Source organism: Myotis myotis, unplaced genomic scaffold, assembly GCF_014108235.1.
Source record: "Myotis myotis isolate mMyoMyo1 unplaced genomic scaffold, mMyoMyo1.p scaffold_m19_p_13, whole genome shotgun sequence".
NCBI classification, from domain to species: Eukaryota; Metazoa; Chordata; class Mammalia; order Chiroptera; family Vespertilionidae; genus Myotis; species Myotis myotis.
Window position 1 is genome coordinate 29,707,068 of NW_023416317.1, and position 18,219 is coordinate 29,725,286.

At 37.9% G+C, this 18,219-nt stretch overlaps 1 protein-coding gene across 17 annotated transcripts in view; it reads left to right on the forward strand.

Moving 5' to 3' along the window:
* STAG1 (stromal antigen 1) overlaps positions 1-18,219 on the forward strand; it is a 338,918-nt gene that overhangs the window by 182,069 nt on the left and 138,630 nt on the right. For 16 of the 17 annotated variants that reach the window (XM_036332484.1, XM_036332482.1, XM_036332487.1 and 13 more), the window contains one exon: positions 17,780-17,931. In XM_036332484.1, coding sequence (XP_036188377.1) covers positions 17,780-17,931 — 152 coding nt within the window. Of the gene's footprint in view, positions 1-17,304; positions 17,407-17,779; positions 17,932-18,219 lie in introns of those variants that run through there. The other variant, XM_036332498.1, reaches the window with a different exon arrangement.

An 18,219-nucleotide genomic window follows, 5' to 3' on the forward strand; every position in this document is an offset into this window, starting at 1 on the left:
TAACTATAAGACTGCGAACAAAGACCACTAGGGGGTGCACCAAGGAAGCATAACAAAATGCGGAGACAAAGAAACAGGACAAAATTGTCAATGGAAGATATAGAGTTCAGAACCACACTTTTAAGGTCTCTCAAGAACTGTTTAGAAGCCGCCGATAAACTTAATGAGATCTACAAGAAAACTAATAAGACCCTCGATCTTATATTGGGGAACCAACTAGAAATTAAGCAAACACGGACTGAAATAACGAATATTATACAGACTCCCGACAGCAGACCAGAGGAGCGCAAGAATCAAGTCAATGATTTGAAATGCGAGGAAGCAAAAAACACCCAACCGGAAAAGCAAAATGAAAAAAGAATCCAAAAATGCGAGCATAGTGTAAGGAGCCTCTGGGACAGCTTCAAGCTTACCAACATCAGAATTATAGGGGTGCCAGAAGATGAGAGAGAGCAAGATATTGAAAACCTATTTGAAGAAATAATGACAGAAAACTTCCCCCACCTGGTGAAAGAAATGGACTTACAGGTCCAAGAAGCGCGGAGAACCCCAAACAAAAGGAATCCAAAGAGGACCACACTAAGACACATCATCATTAAAATGCCAAGGGCAAAAGATAAAGAGAGAATCTTAAAAACAGCAAGAGAAAGAAACTCAGTTACCTACAAGGGAATACCCATACGACTGTCAGCTGATTTCTCAACAGAAACTTTGCAGGCTAGAAGGGAGTGGCAAGAAATATTCAAAGTGATGAATACCAAGAACCTACAACCAAGTTTACTTTATCCAGCAAAGCTATCATTCAGAATTGAAGGTCAGATAAAGAGCTTCACAGATAAGGAAAAGCTAAAGGAGTTCATCACCACCAAACCAGTATTATATGAAATGCAGAAAGGTATCCTTTAAGAAGAGGAAGAGGAAGAAAAAGGTAAAGATACAAATTATGAACAACAAATATGCATCTATCAACAAGTGAATCTAAGAATCAAGTGAATAAATAATCTGATGAACAGAATGAACTGTTGATTTTAATAGAATCAGGGACATAGAAAGGGAATGGACTGACTATTCCTGGGGGGGAAAGGGGTGTGGGAGATGCGGGAAGAGACTGGACCAAAATCGTGCACCTATGGATGAGGACAGTGGGTGGGGAGTGAGGGCGGAGGGTGGGGCGGGAACTGGGAGGAGGGGAGTTATGGGGGGAAAAAAAAGAGGAACAAATGTAATAATCTGAACAATAAAGATTTAATTAAAAAAAAAAAAGAAAGAAATATAGAGAGGGTAAAAAGGATGTAGAAAGCAATAATATAAATAAATAAATCTATAATATTATATGAAAAAAAAAAAATAAAGTATAGATAATCTAATCTCTCCTTGTCTTTATATTTTATGTTTCTTATATATTTTTTTAGCCTAGAATTTATTTTTTATACTAGAGGCCCAGTGCACGGATTCGTGCACCAGTGGGGTCCCTCGGCCTGCCCTGCAGGGATTGGGCTGAAACCAGCTCTCTGACATCCCCCAAAGGGTCCCAGATTGCGAAAGGGCACAAGCCAGGCCAAGGGACCCCACCAGTGCACAATCAGGGCCAGGGAGGGACCGCGGGAGGGCTCCATGGTATGTCTAGCCTGTCTCAACCAGTCCCAATTGGCCAGACCCCAGCAGCAAGCTAACCTACCAGTTGGAGCATCTGCCCCCTGGTGGTCAGTGCACATCATAGCAACTGGTCAAACAGTCAGAGGGACAATTAGCATATTAGGCTTTTATATGTAGAGATGAATCTCAAGAAATATTTACATTGTAATTATCATTGTAAACAGTCTTCACATTAGAGCACTTTATTGATTTTTAACTATATATTAATTTCATTTCTAGATACCACCACAAAATATATTTTTCTAGAGTCTTACCTTCTCATTACTTTGTCTTTACACTATTACTTTTTTTTAAAATCACCTTTGTTTTTCTCACTCCTCCGGTATATGTAACACTTTTTTCAGTTTGCTAGAGTTTTTGTATATAGTAGCCTTTTGATGTTCTTATGGGACTAATGCCAATAATTGACCAAATTTGCAAATGTCCTTACATCATATAACTGTACCCATAAAATACATTAAACTTTAAGAATGCAGTTACTCTTTCAAATCTGTAAGTATGGGTATCTAAAGTAAAATTTAAAATTTTCTAGTTTTAAAGAACTACTAATTTTTTTTAGCATTATCTCTTTTACTTTCTATCATTATGTATGAAAATTAGCTTTCTTTTGAGGGTTTTTGTAAAGAAATTTTTGAGATTTCAGAAAAGGAAAAAATATACAAAAATAAAAATTAGCCATAATCAGACCACCTCATAATTGTGATAGCATGTTGGTATTAAGTTTTTTTCTCATATGCACATTTGTGATGATTTTTTGTGTTATTTTTAAATAAATAATAGGATGTTATAATCATTTTTTGACATGTATTTTCTTTGCTTTTAAGTTTTTCTGATTATGTTTAATATGACTGCCTCATTTTCTAAAATCTAGATGTCTTTAAGTTATTTAATTTTCTGCAATTATCTGGATCCTTTGCCTTTTGTTGGATTCCCTGTCATCTTTTAATTGCTTGCTTTTATCATTTATTCTCTCCTTTTTGGGTAGCATATTTTTTTATAGCTTCTTGATAAAAACAATATTGGAAAAGCATATATTTGAGATGTTATGTGCCTGAAAAGTATCCTCATGTGTAATTGTCTGATCCAATATAAAATTCATTATTGAATATTTTCTTCCGTATTTTTCTCAGCTTTTGCGTCCTGATCCCTTTTGCTCATTTCCCTGTGTTTTATTGAACTTAATATGGAGTGCTATTTTCTGTTTTCTACGAGTTCTTTCTCATTGTCCTAGCGTTTTTTAAAACTTTGTTCCATTAATTTACTATCATTTTATCTCATTGACAATGTTAATTATTACTCTGAAATGTTTTTCTGCTCCCCTCACTGGCCTCTTCTGATTCTCTGCTTTTATCACTGTCGTTCATGTTGGAAACTTTCCTCAAATATTTTTTTTTTTTGGCTCTCTAGTCATTGCTGACACTGAGACACTAAAAAGCTAATTGTCAGAAGTGTGTGCTGTGTTGTGTTGTGTTGTGTTGTGTTGTGTTGTGTTGTGTTGTGTTGTGTTTGATGGAGTAGGGCTGGAGCTCAGGCTTCTTTAGTGGAAATCACTGTATGGTAGTCCTGAGGTTAGCTAGCATTTTCATTGTAGACTAAACTGTTGGTATTGATAATTATTTTCTCTGGGGAAATTTAGTTTCTTTGCAGAAGTATGTTTCAGTTTACTTAAGTTTGGTTGCTGTCTGCCATTTGCATGTTGGACAGGGTGAAGGAGCTCCCAACAATTTGCACTTCACATATATCCCTCCTCTGTGTCTGGTAATTCCAAATCTCTGGTTTATTTTCTTCAGGGAATGCACTACTTGACTTCCAAGATGAGTGTGTGGTAGAGGAATTGCCTGACTGTCTAGGTTGAAGTGGAGATTTAGACATTTAATTACTTCATATATGAACTTTTAAATAATATATTTCACCCTGGATGGAACTGGAGAGCATTATGCTAAGTGAAATAAGCCAGTCAATGAAGGAAAAATACCACATGATCTCACTCATTTATGGATAATAAAGACCATTATAAACTTATGAACAAAAATAGATACAGAGGCAGAGCAGCCTCGAACAGACTGTCAGACTACAGAAGGAAGGCCGGGGAGGGTTGGGGGGCAGGAGGGGAAGGTAAGAGATCAACCGAAGGATTTTTATGCATGCATATAAGCATAACCAATGGACATAAGACACTGAGGGGTAGGGGAGGCCAGGGGATTGTCAAGGGCGGGGAAAAAAAAGGAGGCATATGTAATGTAATACTCTTTGTAATACTGTAGGCAATAAAACAATTTTTTAAAAAAAGAAAATAAAAAATATATTTCACCCTCCATATCCATAGGTTCTGCATTCACAGATTCAACCAACTATGGATGGAAAATATTCAAAAAACCATGTTATATTGTTGCTTATAGAGCCTGTGATGGCTGCATCTGTACTGAACATGTACAGACATTTTTTCTTCTCATTATTTCCTAAACAACTGTTTACATAACATACATTGTATTAAGTCTTATAAGTAATTTAGAGATGATTTGAAGTATACAGGAGGATGTTCATAGGTTATATGCAAATACTACACCATCTATATATATTAGTAGTATAAAAGCCTAAGCAACTGTCCGACCAGTAGCTATGACGTGCAGTGACTACCAGGGGGCAGATGCTCAACGTAGGAACTGCCGAACAACAGCAACTTTGCAGAGCTCCCTCTCTCACTCCAGGACCCCTCAGGGGATGTCGGACTGCCAATTTCAGCCCAATACCCACAGGCCTTGCTGAGGGACCCAACCTGCCAGAGGGACCCCCCTCACTCTGCAGACATTCTTCGAATCCCAGCACCATGCCAGGTGCTGCTGGCCTGGGAGGGACCGTGGGAGGTTAGCTCCAGGGCGTGTCTGGCCCATCTCGCCCATTCCCGCCCCAGTGGCCACCTTCTAATTAATTTACTTTCAGTGTGCACAAATCCATGCACCAGGCCTCTAGTTTTATATAAGGGACTTTAATTCCTGAATGCTTCTGGGTTCTACAGAGCAAAATAGTTTGTGGGATTTTTTCTTTTAGAAATAGTTGTCACACTTATTCACAATTTGTTTTGATTTGTGTGCTCTCTGCTCATTCTGCTTTCCATATTCATATATTAATATATTGTCATTTGGCCTTGCAAGTATTGTCTCTTGATTTATTAAAGGTGAAAATTGTTTTTTCCTTATTATTATAGTTGGGTTTTTAAGAGGCACAGGAATTGGTAAATCTTGATTATTTAGAAAGTAGAAGTTTGTTGTAAGCCTTTTTGTTTCTTTAAATAAGTTTTTTTTTTAAACCAAGAAGAAAAATAATTATACCTCTGTTACAGATTTAGTTTGTTCCATTAGCAAACAAATTTCTAGGGTGTACAGTAATAGTTTTCAAATGTATAATAGCGACAAATATAAATGCAGTTTTTAGTTTTCATTTTTGTTTAGAAAGACATAGGTGCAAATTGTTAGATATTGATTAAAAGAGTCACCCTGGCCAGGTGGCTCAACTGATTGGAGCATCATCCCACGTGTGCACCAAAAGGTTGCAGGTTTGATTCCAGGTCAGGCAGGACACATCCTAGGTTGCAGGTTTGATCCCTGGTCAGGGCATGAGGCAAAACATCAACATTGATGTTTCTATCTCTCTTCCTGACCCCCCTCAATGCCTACAATCTTAATTTAAAACATTTTATTTGCTGGTAACCACTTCCTTTTGTTCCAGTGTTTTTCCTCTGTGTTTCCAGCTCCAGTATTGTTTTTCTTCTATTGGGAATATAAATCCATTAATGCTCTATTTTTAGTATACTCTTTATGTCTTCACTTCTTCAGTTCAGATTCTGTCCTTCAGATTTTTTATAATCATGTCCTACTCCATACCTGCACCAAAGCAGCTGAAAGTGGCTGATGAAAAACACATAATCATAATGTTGGGGCTTTACATTTTTCTCTCAAGTGGACCTTTAATGCTACCTATGAATCCTATTACACTATTCTCCATGGATTTGCCACTTTCTTATGAGATTATTTTATACCTTCTTAAACCTATAATATCTCGTATCCTCTTAGCTGATTATCTAGCTTCCTTAGAGACAGAAGAGATTAAGGATTAAGCCTACTTACTAGTATCTAGGTGCAGCTGTATCCATATCTCTAATTACAGTGCCCTCTATCTAAGGTCAGTCCATGCTCTTGTGCAGTGGATCTAATCCCTGTTCACCGCCTCAAGAACTTTGCTCTCCAAGATGTTTTTTCTCTCTCCCGACTTCAATTTCCCCTCTTTTATTAGATAATTCTTATCATTATACCAATATGCTATAACAGCTCTTATCTGTTAGAAACATTCTATATCAGTCAGGGCTCTCCACCAACACAGGACCAATAGAAGATATACTTACTTGCGCGCGCACACACACACACATATACACAAAAATAGATTGTGTGTGTGTGTGTGTGTGTGTGTGTGTGTGTGTGTGTGTGTGAGAAGGAGATTTACTTCAATGAATTGGCTTGTGAGATTGTAGGAACTGGCAAATTTGAAATTTGTAGGGCAGGCCAGCAGGCTAGAAACTTAGGCAAGAGTTGTACAGTTTTGAGGCAGATACTGCTTCTCCAGGAAAACTCAGTTTTTGCTCTTAAGGCATTCAGTTCATTGGATGAGGCCCACTACATTATTGAGGGTAATCTCCTTTACTTAAAATCAACTGAATGTTGCCCAGGCCAGTGTGGCTCGGTTGATTGAGCATCATACCATGCACCAAACAGTTGGTTCCATTGCTGGTCAAGGCACATGCCCTGGTTTCGGCTTGATCCCCAATAGGGGGCGTACAGGAGACAGCTGATCCATGTTTCTCACTCACATTTATGTTTCTCCCTACTCCTTTCCCTTCCTCTCTCTCTAAAATCAATAAAAAATACATTTTTAAAAAATCAACTGAATGCTAATCATAGCTACAAAATACATTTACAATAACACCTACATTAGTGTGTGATTAAATACTATCACCTAGCCAAGTTGACACATAACATTATCATACCTTCCCTTATTTTCTTACATCCCTCTAGCTGCAATTCCATTTCTCTTTTTTTAAGCAGCTAATCTCAAAGAATTATTTCTATTCACTATTTTTACTCCCCTCCTACTCTCCCTTTTTAATTTTTTTTTTTTTTTTTTTTTTTTTTAGAGAGAGAAACTTGGATGTGAGAAACATCAATCAATAGAGACAGAAGAGATTAAGAATTAAGCCTACTTATCTAGGTGCAGCTATATCCATATATCCATCTCTTATTACAGTGCCTCCTATAGGCACCCCAATAGGGGATTGAATCAGCAACCTGGGCATGTTCCCTGATCAAGGAATCAAACCCACCCCTTTCCATGCATGGGAGAATCCTCCAACCAACTGAGCCACACCGGCCAGGGTTCTTCTTACTCTCTTTGAACACACTTCAATTAGGTTTCTCTCTCTACCACTTCAGTGCCTTTGCTCTTGAGGTAAGCAATTACCTTTTTATTGTCCAAATCACCAGGCAACTCTCAGTTATCATCATTTTCTCTCTTGAAAGACATAACTACTTATTCCTTCTTTTAATATATATATATATTGATTTCAGAGAGGAAGGGAGAGAGAGAGAGAAACATCAATGATGAGAGAGAATCATTGATTGGCTGCCTCCTGTACGCCCCCTACTGAGAACAGAGCCCACAACCCCGGGTTATGTGCCCTTGGCTGGAATCAAACCTGGGATCCTTTAGTCTGCAGGCCGATGCTCTGTCCACTGGGCCAAACCAGCTAGGGCCTACTTATTACTTTTTGAAGCACTGTCTTCGCTTGTTTTCTGGAATACCACACTGTCCTGGTGGATCTTAGAAAGCTAAGCGGTAAATACTGAATTAACTCAGGACTCAATCTTCAGATGCCTTTATCTTTTGTCTTCATTCACTCCTTAGAGAATAAAGTGAAAACCAATTCCATAGTTTTTTAAATTATTTCTGTTAAAATATAATTATGATGGGAGAGATAGTAGTCATGTGATCTTAAAAATTAAAAAACACATCGTATGGTGCAATGTCACTTTTCCACTCACAGCTCTTAGCCATCAAATTCTCTTCCTTGAAGACAACCAATCACCAGTTTCTTATATATCTTTCCATATTTTATGATAATAATAGTACATGCATATTCAGTGAGAGGCAGTATGCTGTAATGGTTAAGAACTTGGACTACAGAGCATAATTGCCTGTAATTAAATTCTATCTCTGCCAGATACTGACTGTATAACTTGCAAGTCTCTTAGCCAATCTGTGCCTCAGTTTTCTCTTATGTAGGCTGAGGACCACATCAGTGAATTAGAAGACAAGGTAGGAAAAAACACACAAATACAGGAACAACTTGGAAAAAAACCTTAGAAAGCAGGAGGAGAGCCTAAGGGAGCTTTGGGACAACACAAAAAGAAATAACATTCGCTTAATATGGGTACCAGAAGGAGGAGGAGAAGCAAGGAATAGAAAACCTGTTTGAAGGAATAATGACAGAAAACTTCCCTGATACTGGCAAGAAAAAAACTACACAAGTCCAAGAAGCACATAGAGTGCCAAACAAGGTGAACCCCATAAGACCAACACCAAGACACATCATAATTAAATTGGCAAACACCAACGACAAAGTAAGAATCATAAAGGCTGCCAGAGAGAGACAGAACGTTACCTACAAGGGATCTCCTATTAGAATATCAGCTGACTTCTCAACAGAAACACACCAGGCAAGAAGGGAATGGAATGAAATATACAAAGTGATGCAAAGCAAGGGAATGAATCCAAGAATACTCTACCCAGCAAGGCTATCATTCAAAATTGAAGGTGGAATCAGGAGCTTCACAGACAAAAAAGGGCTAAGAGAGTTTATTACCACCAAACCAGCAATGCAAGAAATGCTGAAGGGACTGCTGTAAAAAGAAGAAAAACATTAGGAATAAAAATGACCACAAACAAGTACTTTTCAATAATAACATTAAATGTAAATGGATTAAATGCTCCAATCAAAAGACACAGGGTAGCTGAATTGATAAGAAAACATGACCCATATATTTGCTGTCTGCAAGAGACCCACCTCAGAACAAAGGATTCACACAGACTGAGAGTGAAGGGATGGAAAAAAATTTTTCAGGCAAATGGAAATGAGAAAAAAGCTGGGGGTTGCGATACTTATATCTGACAAAATAGACCTCAAAATGAAGGCCATAACAAGAGATAAGGAAGGCCACTACATAATACTAAAGGGAGCAATTTAACAAGAAGATATAACTCTGGTAAACATATATGCACCCAATACAGGAGCACCCAAATACATAAAACAACTTCTGGAAGATATCAAGGGAGAGATCGATAGCAATACAGTCATAGTAGGGGACTTTAATACCCCACTGACCACTGGATAAATCCTCTAAACAAAAAGTTAGCAAAGAAACAGAAATCCTAAATGACTCACTAGATCAGATGGACTTAATTGACATCTTCATAATATTTCACCCCAAAGCTACAGAATATACATTCTTCTTCAGTGTACATGGGACATTTTCAAAGATAGACCATATATTAGGACACAGGCAAAGTCTCTTCAAATTCAAGAGAATAGAAATCATCACAAGCATCTTTTCAGATCACAATGGCATAAAATTAGAAAGCAACTACAATAAAAGCATTGAAAAAAGAATCAAACACTTGGAGGCTAAATAGCATGCTATTAAACAATGACTGGGTTACCAGAGAGATCAAAGAAGAAATAAAAAGCATCCTGGAAACAAATGACAATAAAAACACAACAATCCAAAATCTATGGGACACAATGAAAGCAGTCCTGAGAGGGAAGTTCATAGCTCTACAAGCCTACCTCAAAAAAATAGAAAAACTGGCAATAAATGACCTAACCCTACAACTCAAAGAGTTAGAAAGAGAGCAACAAGAAAAGCCCACAGTATCCAGAAGGAATGAAATAATAAAGATCAGAGCAGAAATAAACAACATAGAGACCAAAAAAACAATACAAATGATCAATGAAACCAAGAGCTGGTTCTTTGAAAGGATTAACAAGATTGATGAACCTCTCGCCAGGCTCACCAAGAAACAAAGAGAGAGGACCCAAATAAACAAAATCAGAAATGAAAGAGGTGAAATAACAACTGACCCACTGATATACAAAGGTTTGTCAAAAAATACTACGAACAACTCTACTCCAACAAACTGGGCAACCTCGACGAAATGGACACATTCCTAGAAAAATACAAGCTTCCAAAACTCAATCAGGAAGAATAAAAAAACCTGAATAGGCCAATAACTACTGATGAAATTGAAACAGTAATCAAAAAGCTTCCAGCAAACAAAAGCCCTGAACCAGATGGCTTCACAGGGGAGTTTTACCAAACATTCAAAGAAGAACTAAAGCCAATCCTTCTCAGACTATTCCAAAAAATTCAAGAGGAAGGCACACTTCCAAGCTCTTTCTATGAAGCCAGCATTACCCTAATCCCAAAACCAGATAAAAACGCCACAAAGAATTATAGGCCAGTATCCCTGATGAACATAGATGCTAAAATCCTCAACAAAATTCTAGCAAACTGGATCCAGCATTACATTAGAAAGATCATACACCATGACCAAATGGGATTTATTCCAGGAATGCAATGCTGGTACAATATCCGCAAATCAATAAACGTGATACATCACATAAACAAGTTGCGAGACAAAAATCACATAATCATATCAATTGATGCAGAAAAAGCATTTGACAAAATCCAACACCCTTTTCTGATAAAAACACTCAGCAAAGTGGGAATAGAGGGATTATACCTCAACATAATAAAAGCCTTATATGACAGACCTACAGCCAACATTATACTCAATGGGCAAAAACTAACACCATTTCCCTTAAGAACAGGAACAAGACAGAGATGCCCACTTTCACCACTCCTGTTTGACATAGTACTGGAAGTGCTAGCCAAAGCGATCAGACAAGAAGAAGAAATAAAAGGCATCCAAATTGGAAAAGAAGAAGTAAAATTGTCATTATTCACAGATGACATGATACTGTACTTAGAAAACCCTGAAGACTGGATCAAAAAAATTATTAGACTTCATAAATGAATTTGGCAGTGTAGCAGGATACAAAATAAACGCCAAGAAATCTATGGCATTTTTATACGCCAATAGTGAACTTATAGAAAGAAACTCAAAAAACAATCCCATTTACCATTGCACCAAAAAAATTAAGATACTTAGGCATGAACTTAACCAAGGAGGTAAAAGACCTCTACCCAGAAAGCTACAGGACATTGAAAAAAGAGATAGAGGAAGACATAAACAGATGAAAGAACATACCATGTTCATGGATTGGTAGAATCAACATCATCAAAATGTCCATACTACCCAAATCAATCTATAGATTCAATGCACTCCCCATTAAAATACCAACAGCATATTTCACAGATCTAGACAGAACTCTCCAAAAATTCATCTGGAATTTAAAAAAAAAAAAAAAAAAAACACCCTGAAAGCTGCTGCGATCCTGAGAAAGAACAAAGTAGGAGGGATCTCAATACCAGATATCAAGCTGTATTACAAAGCCACTGTTCTCAAAACTGCCTGGTACTGGCACAAGAACAGACATATAGATCAATGGAATAGAATAGAGAACCCAGAAATCAACCCAAACCACTATGCTCAATTAATATTTGACAAAGGAAGCAAGAACATACAATGTAGTCAAGACAGTCTCTTCAATAAATGGTGCTGGGAAATTTGGTCAGACACATGCAAAAAAATGAAACTAGACCACCAACTTACACCATACACAGAAATAAACTCAAAATGGATAAAGGACTTAAACGTAAGACGGGAAACCATAAGATTATTAGAGGAATCCACAGGTAGCAAAATCTCAGATAGATGCCGAAAGAATTTCTTCACTGACACAGATCCTAGGGCAATGGAAACTAAAGGGAAAAAAACTAATGGGACTATATCAAAATAAAAAGCTTCTTCGCAGCAAAAGAAACCATCAACAAAACAACAAGAAAACCCACTGCATGGGAGAACATATTTGCCAATGATATCTCCAATAAAGGTTTAATCTCCAACATTTATAGGGAACTCATACAGCTGAACAAAAGGAAGATAAACAACCCAATCAAAAAATGGGCAACGGACCTAAATAGACACTTTTTGAAAGAGGACATAAGGCTGAGAGACATATGAGAACATGCTCAAAGTCACCAATCATCCGAGAGATGCAAATCAAAACAACAGTGAGGTACCATCTCACACCTGTCAGAATGTCTATCATCAACAAATGACAAATGCTGGTGAGGATGCAGAGAAAAAGGAACCCTCATTCACTGCTGGTGGGAATGCAAACTGGTGCAACCACTGTGGAGAACAGTATGGAGTTTCCTCAAAAAACTAAAAATGGAACTTCCATTTGACCCAGTGATCGCACTTCTAGGAATATATCCCAAGAAACCAGAAACACCAATCAGAAAGGATATTTGCATCCCTATGTTCATAGCAGCACAATTTACAATAGCTAATATTTGGAATCAGCCTAAGTGCCCTTCAGCAGATGAATGGATTAAAAAACTTTGGCACAGCTACACAATGGAATACTATGCAGCTGTAAAGAGGAAGGAACTCCTACCATTTGCAACGGCATGTATGGAGCTGGAGAGCATTATGCTAAGTGAAATAAGTCAGTCAGAGAAAGATAAATATCACATGCTCTCACTCATTTGTAGATTATAATGAACAACATAAACCAATGAACAAAAACAGATGTAGAGACAGAAGCATCGATCAGATGCTCAGAAGTCAGAGGGAAAGCAAGGGAGGGTGGGGGTGAGGGGGAAAGATCAACCAAAGGACTTGTATGCATGCATATAAGCATAAGTAATGGATGTGGAAAACAGGGGGGTAGGGGGAGGGTAGGATTGGGGGGATAAGGACACATTTGTAATATCTTATTCAATAAAGGGGGGAAAATTTTAAGAAAAGATAATTATAATAGTCTTGATAGAGTTGTGAAGTGTAAATGAACAGGTATGTATAAAGAGCTTAGAAGAGTGGCACATAAAAATAAAAAACACATTCCTTTTGCATAAATACTAGCATAATATACACATTGACAGGCATCTTGCTCCTGCCCTCCCACATAAACAAATAACTTGGTGGGCTTTTCTTTACAGCACACAAAATCATGCCACTTTTTCCTAATGGCTGAATAGTTAACCATTGGGTGGATGTGCCATCCAGTTTTTGTGTCTAAATACCAACATCTTTGATGATGACTTCCAAATGTTATATCTACTAGACATTTCTACTTACTAGTAGATACCTAATAACCACAAAAATTCTCTTCTTGCATTTTCTATTTATCTCAATTCCTACATTATAATCCTGTATAATAAAGAGCTAATATTCAAATGGTCCTCGCGCCCTCGCACCGGAACTGCTCAGACACTCAACAATGGGGAGAGAGGAATGGGGAACAGCCAGGCACAAATGAACTCGTGCAAAAGGAATGGGGGGGTGGGACCAGTCAGGCACAAAGGAGCTTGTGAGAGAGGAATGGGGACCAGCCAGGCTGCGGCCCGGGAGAGGGACAAGCCACATGCCCCGCGGTCCCGGGCACTAGCAGCTGCACCTGCGCTTGTGGTCCGGGAGAGGGAGAAGCTGTATGCTCCGTGGTCCCGGTTGCCTGCGGCTGTGGCCCAGGCAAAGCTGCCCACCCACAGTCCCCTGCAGCTGCAGCCGGCCTGGGTCCTGGATGTTTGTGGCTGGCCAGAGGGAGGGAAACCCAGGTCCTGGATGCCTGTGACCGGCCAGAGGAGTGAATCCTGGGTGCGGGGCAAGGCAGAGGCGGTTAGAGGCAATCAGGCCAGCAGGGCAGCAGTAAGGGGTGATCAGGCAGGCAGGTAGAAGTGTTTAGGGGCGATCAGGTAGGCAGGCAGAGGGGTTAGGGGCAATCAGGCAGGCAGGTGAGCAGTTAGGAGCCAGTGGTCCTGGATTGCAAGAGGCAAGTCGGACATCCCCTGAAGGGACCCATCCCCCCCCCCCCCCGAACCCCCGTGCACAAATTTCATGCACCAGACCTTTAGTCTATTATATTATAGTTCTACCTTCAAAATATATTTCACATCTAAACATTTTTCTGTACCTATTGCTACAACTTATATCCAAGCTAACTTTGCTTTACTGAGTTGCTCAAGGCCAAAATCTAGTCATCATTGTAACCATTCATCAAAATATAGGGTGTCCCCAAAAAATTTATATACACTCACTTTGAATAATTATAAAGGCAGTGTTTATTACAATACATTTCATTTTCTTTTAATCTATTTTAATTTATCTTTTAATCCTCACCTGAGGAGTAAGGATATTTCTTTGATTTTTAGAGAGTGGAAGGGATGGGGAAGGAGGGAAGAGAGAGAGAGAAACATTGAGTTGTTAGAGACACATTGATTGGTTGCTTCCCGCTCATGCCCTGACCAGGTCCGGGGATTGAACCTGCACCCAAGGATCGTGCCTTTGACCCAGAATCTATCCTGAGACCCTTCAGTCTCAGGGCCTACACTCTAACCACTGAACCAAACCAGCCAGGACTTATTTTCAAAATTGAGCTATCAGCTATTATAGTATGTATACTTTTAGGGGGGTGGGGATACCTGTATTTTCAACTCTCTCTTCGGTGTACTATTTGTTCTCTCCTTTTCTCCTTTTACTGTTCTATAGTCTGTTTACACAGAAGTTTAGAATGTAAATCAGAATGTTTCTCACCTCAAATTTTCCAGTGGGTCTTACCTCACTTAGATTTTAATCATGAGATCTTATTTGATCCTAATAGAACCCTTATAATGTGGCCCCTTGATTTTTTGCTTCAACCTCATCTCCTGCCTATTTCTATGCTTTAGCCACACTAACCACCTTTCTCTTTTATGAGTGCCCTCATAGCAATTTACCTCATTACCTTTGGAACACTGTTCTGTTATACATGCTTTTTCACTCACTTCATGCTTAAACATGAGCTGTTAAAAGAGGCCTTCTTGCCTGACCATCCTCTTTACTCATTATCCTTTTACTATACTTTTTTTAAACCATACTTTATTTTCTTGATAGATATTTTCATTATCTATTTTTCATTTATATATTATCTGTTTGTTTATTCTCACTAGGGAGTAAAAAATATGAGGGTAGGTACTGTCTTGTGCACTTTTTTCTTTTTTTCTGTGCACTTTTTTACTTCTAGTATTCAGCATATGTTGGGTTGACCAATGAATGGGGAAGCAATTAAGTGCTTCTTGAACTCTCTGTGGTGAAAGACTCGTTTTTAAATTACCAACCTGTTATAATTTAGTACTTGTAAAATATACAATTATTTTCAAAATAAATAGTTTTAGTGTCATTTCATTATTAGATTCAACAGACAGAGATTACTCTGTCAAATTATTACAAACATTTCTAAAAACTTACCTTTAATTTTTTCTTAAATTGAAGTGGTAACAAGCCGTTTTTTGCAAACTACACTTCTGAGTAGCACAAGTTTACCATTCTATAGAACTAGAACAAGTAGTAGTCAACAGTTAAAATTCGAAGGATAAATGAAGTATTCTTTTTGGTTGACAAGGAGAAGGCACTTAACAGCCCATGTAACAGAATTCAGCCTGAACTCCCATATGATTATTCATTTATAAAATGGTTCTGTTAGAAATGCCAGTAAAATGTAATTAGTGCTCACACTATGCAGAAATGAGTCCTTTTTTTTAGTAGACTCAATTAGACATCACGATCCCCATGTTGTATCTATGTCTTTAAGTTGGAAGTCTTTCTTTAATAGCTATTTATTTGCTATGTGTTGGTGGTATGTTAAATAAAAATTTTAGTGAAGTATATGTTTACAGATTCATAAATATTTTGTCTCAGTAAATACTACTATATTATATCTAATACTTTTCTGAAAGTGTTTTGATTATTTTGCATTTTTTATTGTTTTAGTGTGTTGATTTATTTTGCTTATATATAACTAGGATGTGTGGCAAGTCATTACATAATGACAGTTGGAGTTTGAGATCTAGGTTCACAAAGAGATACATAGCTGAAAGCAAAAGCTATTAAATTCAAGAAATATGTATCTCAGCTTCCACTGGTGAATTCCAGCCAGGGTTGGTGTTAATGTTAATGCTTTCCAACTCCTTGATCTTCAAGTCACTTTGTTTTAGAGAACTACAAGTATATAGTAAAGTAAGCTTCATTGGGTAAGACTTTGTATGCTCAGGACATGCTCTGTTAAACTATTATCCCTGATTTGGGCAGTTTGAATGCCACAGTTCCCTCATGTTCTTTAGCTCTTTTCCTTTTTTATACAGATTAATTTAAAAAGTGCTTTTAACCTTCATAATATTATCAGATAGTCTGCTCACAATGTGTAAAATGCTATAAAATTACTAGCCTATATTTTGAAACAGAATATTTCTCACTGTATTGAGACATTGTATCTCAGGAAAAAGAAAACATTTTCATTAAATACATTTCGAAATGGACTCTAACTTTAATACATTTGTTTTCAGGATTTATGTCTTATATTTTGATTTAAGGGCAGTAGCAATCACTGTTAACATGGAGTTAGCCAAAATGTAGATAGAGTTTCAGACTAACAGTAAGAGAGAGAGAAGATAGGTAGGTAGGTAGGTAGGTAGAGATATAGCATTCTGTATATACTAGAGGCCCGGTGCATGAAATTCATGTAATAGCGGGGGGGGGGGGGGGGGGCGTTCCTCAGCCTGGCCTGCACCCTCTCCAATCCGGAACCCCTCAGGGGATGTCCAACTGCAATCCAGAACCACTGGCTCCTAACCGTTCACCTGCCTGATCACCCCTAACCACCTCTGCCTGCCAGCCTGATTGCCCCCTAACTGCTCCCTTGCCGACTTGATCACCCTCCTAACTGCTCACCTGCCTGCCTGCCTGTCGCCCCTAACCACCTCTGCCTGCTGGCCTGATGCCCCTAACTGCCCTCCCCTGCCGACCTGATCACCCCTAACCGCCTCTGCCTCGGCCCCGCCACCGTGGCTTTGTCCAGAAGGATGTCTGGAAGATGTCTGGTCTAATTAGCATATTACCCTTTTACTAGTATATATGTATTTAAAGGGAAATAGTGACATTTTAAAAGAAATGCATGCTCATATTTAGTTTTGGATATTTAGTTTGGATATGAAGATAAGTGGATCAATTTTTCCAAAACACTGATCAGTTCATTTTTTATAACTGAACATTTGTTTTTGCAGGTGAATAACCTTAAAAAAATGAGGGAAATTATTTTATCAACACCACCCCTCTTATTCCTCTACCAGTATTTTCTACATTTTCACCATCTCAATAATGAATATAAATATGAATAGACAAAAGTTTAAGGTTTTTGTCATACCTGTTTCTCAGAGCACTTGAAACAGAAGTTTGAAAATATTTAACAGGACTTAAAAATACAAGTGAACATTTAAAAGTACGTTAACACAATGACTAGGGAAAATAGGTCAGTCAGAAATTCACAGAATACATTTTTAATGAATTTAATGAGATTGGTAGGATCAGTCTATTTTTCAGGGGTTGGAGGTTATGTTATGCCATTCACTGAGGTGAACAATACAAGCAGAGGATCCATCTTCGGGGTACAGATCATGAACTGATTGATGCATCTACCTAATAAAGGTATTAAGGAAGCAATTGTATACACAGAACTGGTGGTCAGAAGAGTAGGTTTGATTAGTATGCTCTCACTAAGGTGTGCATATTTGAAGACTCAGGAGATGAGTTGTAGAAGATACTATCTAAATCCGTCCTGCTGATGGTTAGTAGGATGAGGCTGTTTATAAGTGGGAAAGGTTAATGAGCCAAACTCTAGTGACACTGTTTCAGAGTACGATGACAACTTCTATAAAATAATTTTCCTTTTTCTTTTTAACTTAAATTATGCCTGGATTATTAAACAAATTCTTTTCATCTGTTTCCGTTATAAATTTGTAACTTTATGGATGAAATTCTGATTCATAGTTGAATACTATAGTCTTCCTTTATTTCATAGCCATGAAGCTCATGACTGCTTTGGTGAATGTTGCCTTAAACCTCAGTATTCATCAGGATAATACACAGAGACAATATGAAGCTGAAAGAAATAAAATGATTGGGAAAAGAGCCAATGAAAGGTTGGAGTTACTACTTCAGAAACGCAAAGAGGTAAGTTTCATGATATCTGAAATTCTTATGTTATGTAAATGTGTAGGAAATATATATCATATTGGATTTTTTAATTCCCTGTAAAACAGACTGTGTATTTTCTTAATTTACTTTTTAAAATTATATTATTTGATCTCAAAGTTTTAAAATGAAACTACAGTATTCAGCCAGTGATTATCTGAGTGCTGTCTAATGGCAGAAGAGAATCACAGAACAATTCTACTTTTGAAAACAGGTGGTACGGGAGTTAGGGTAACTCATAAACATTATCAGGCTATGGCCAAAGAA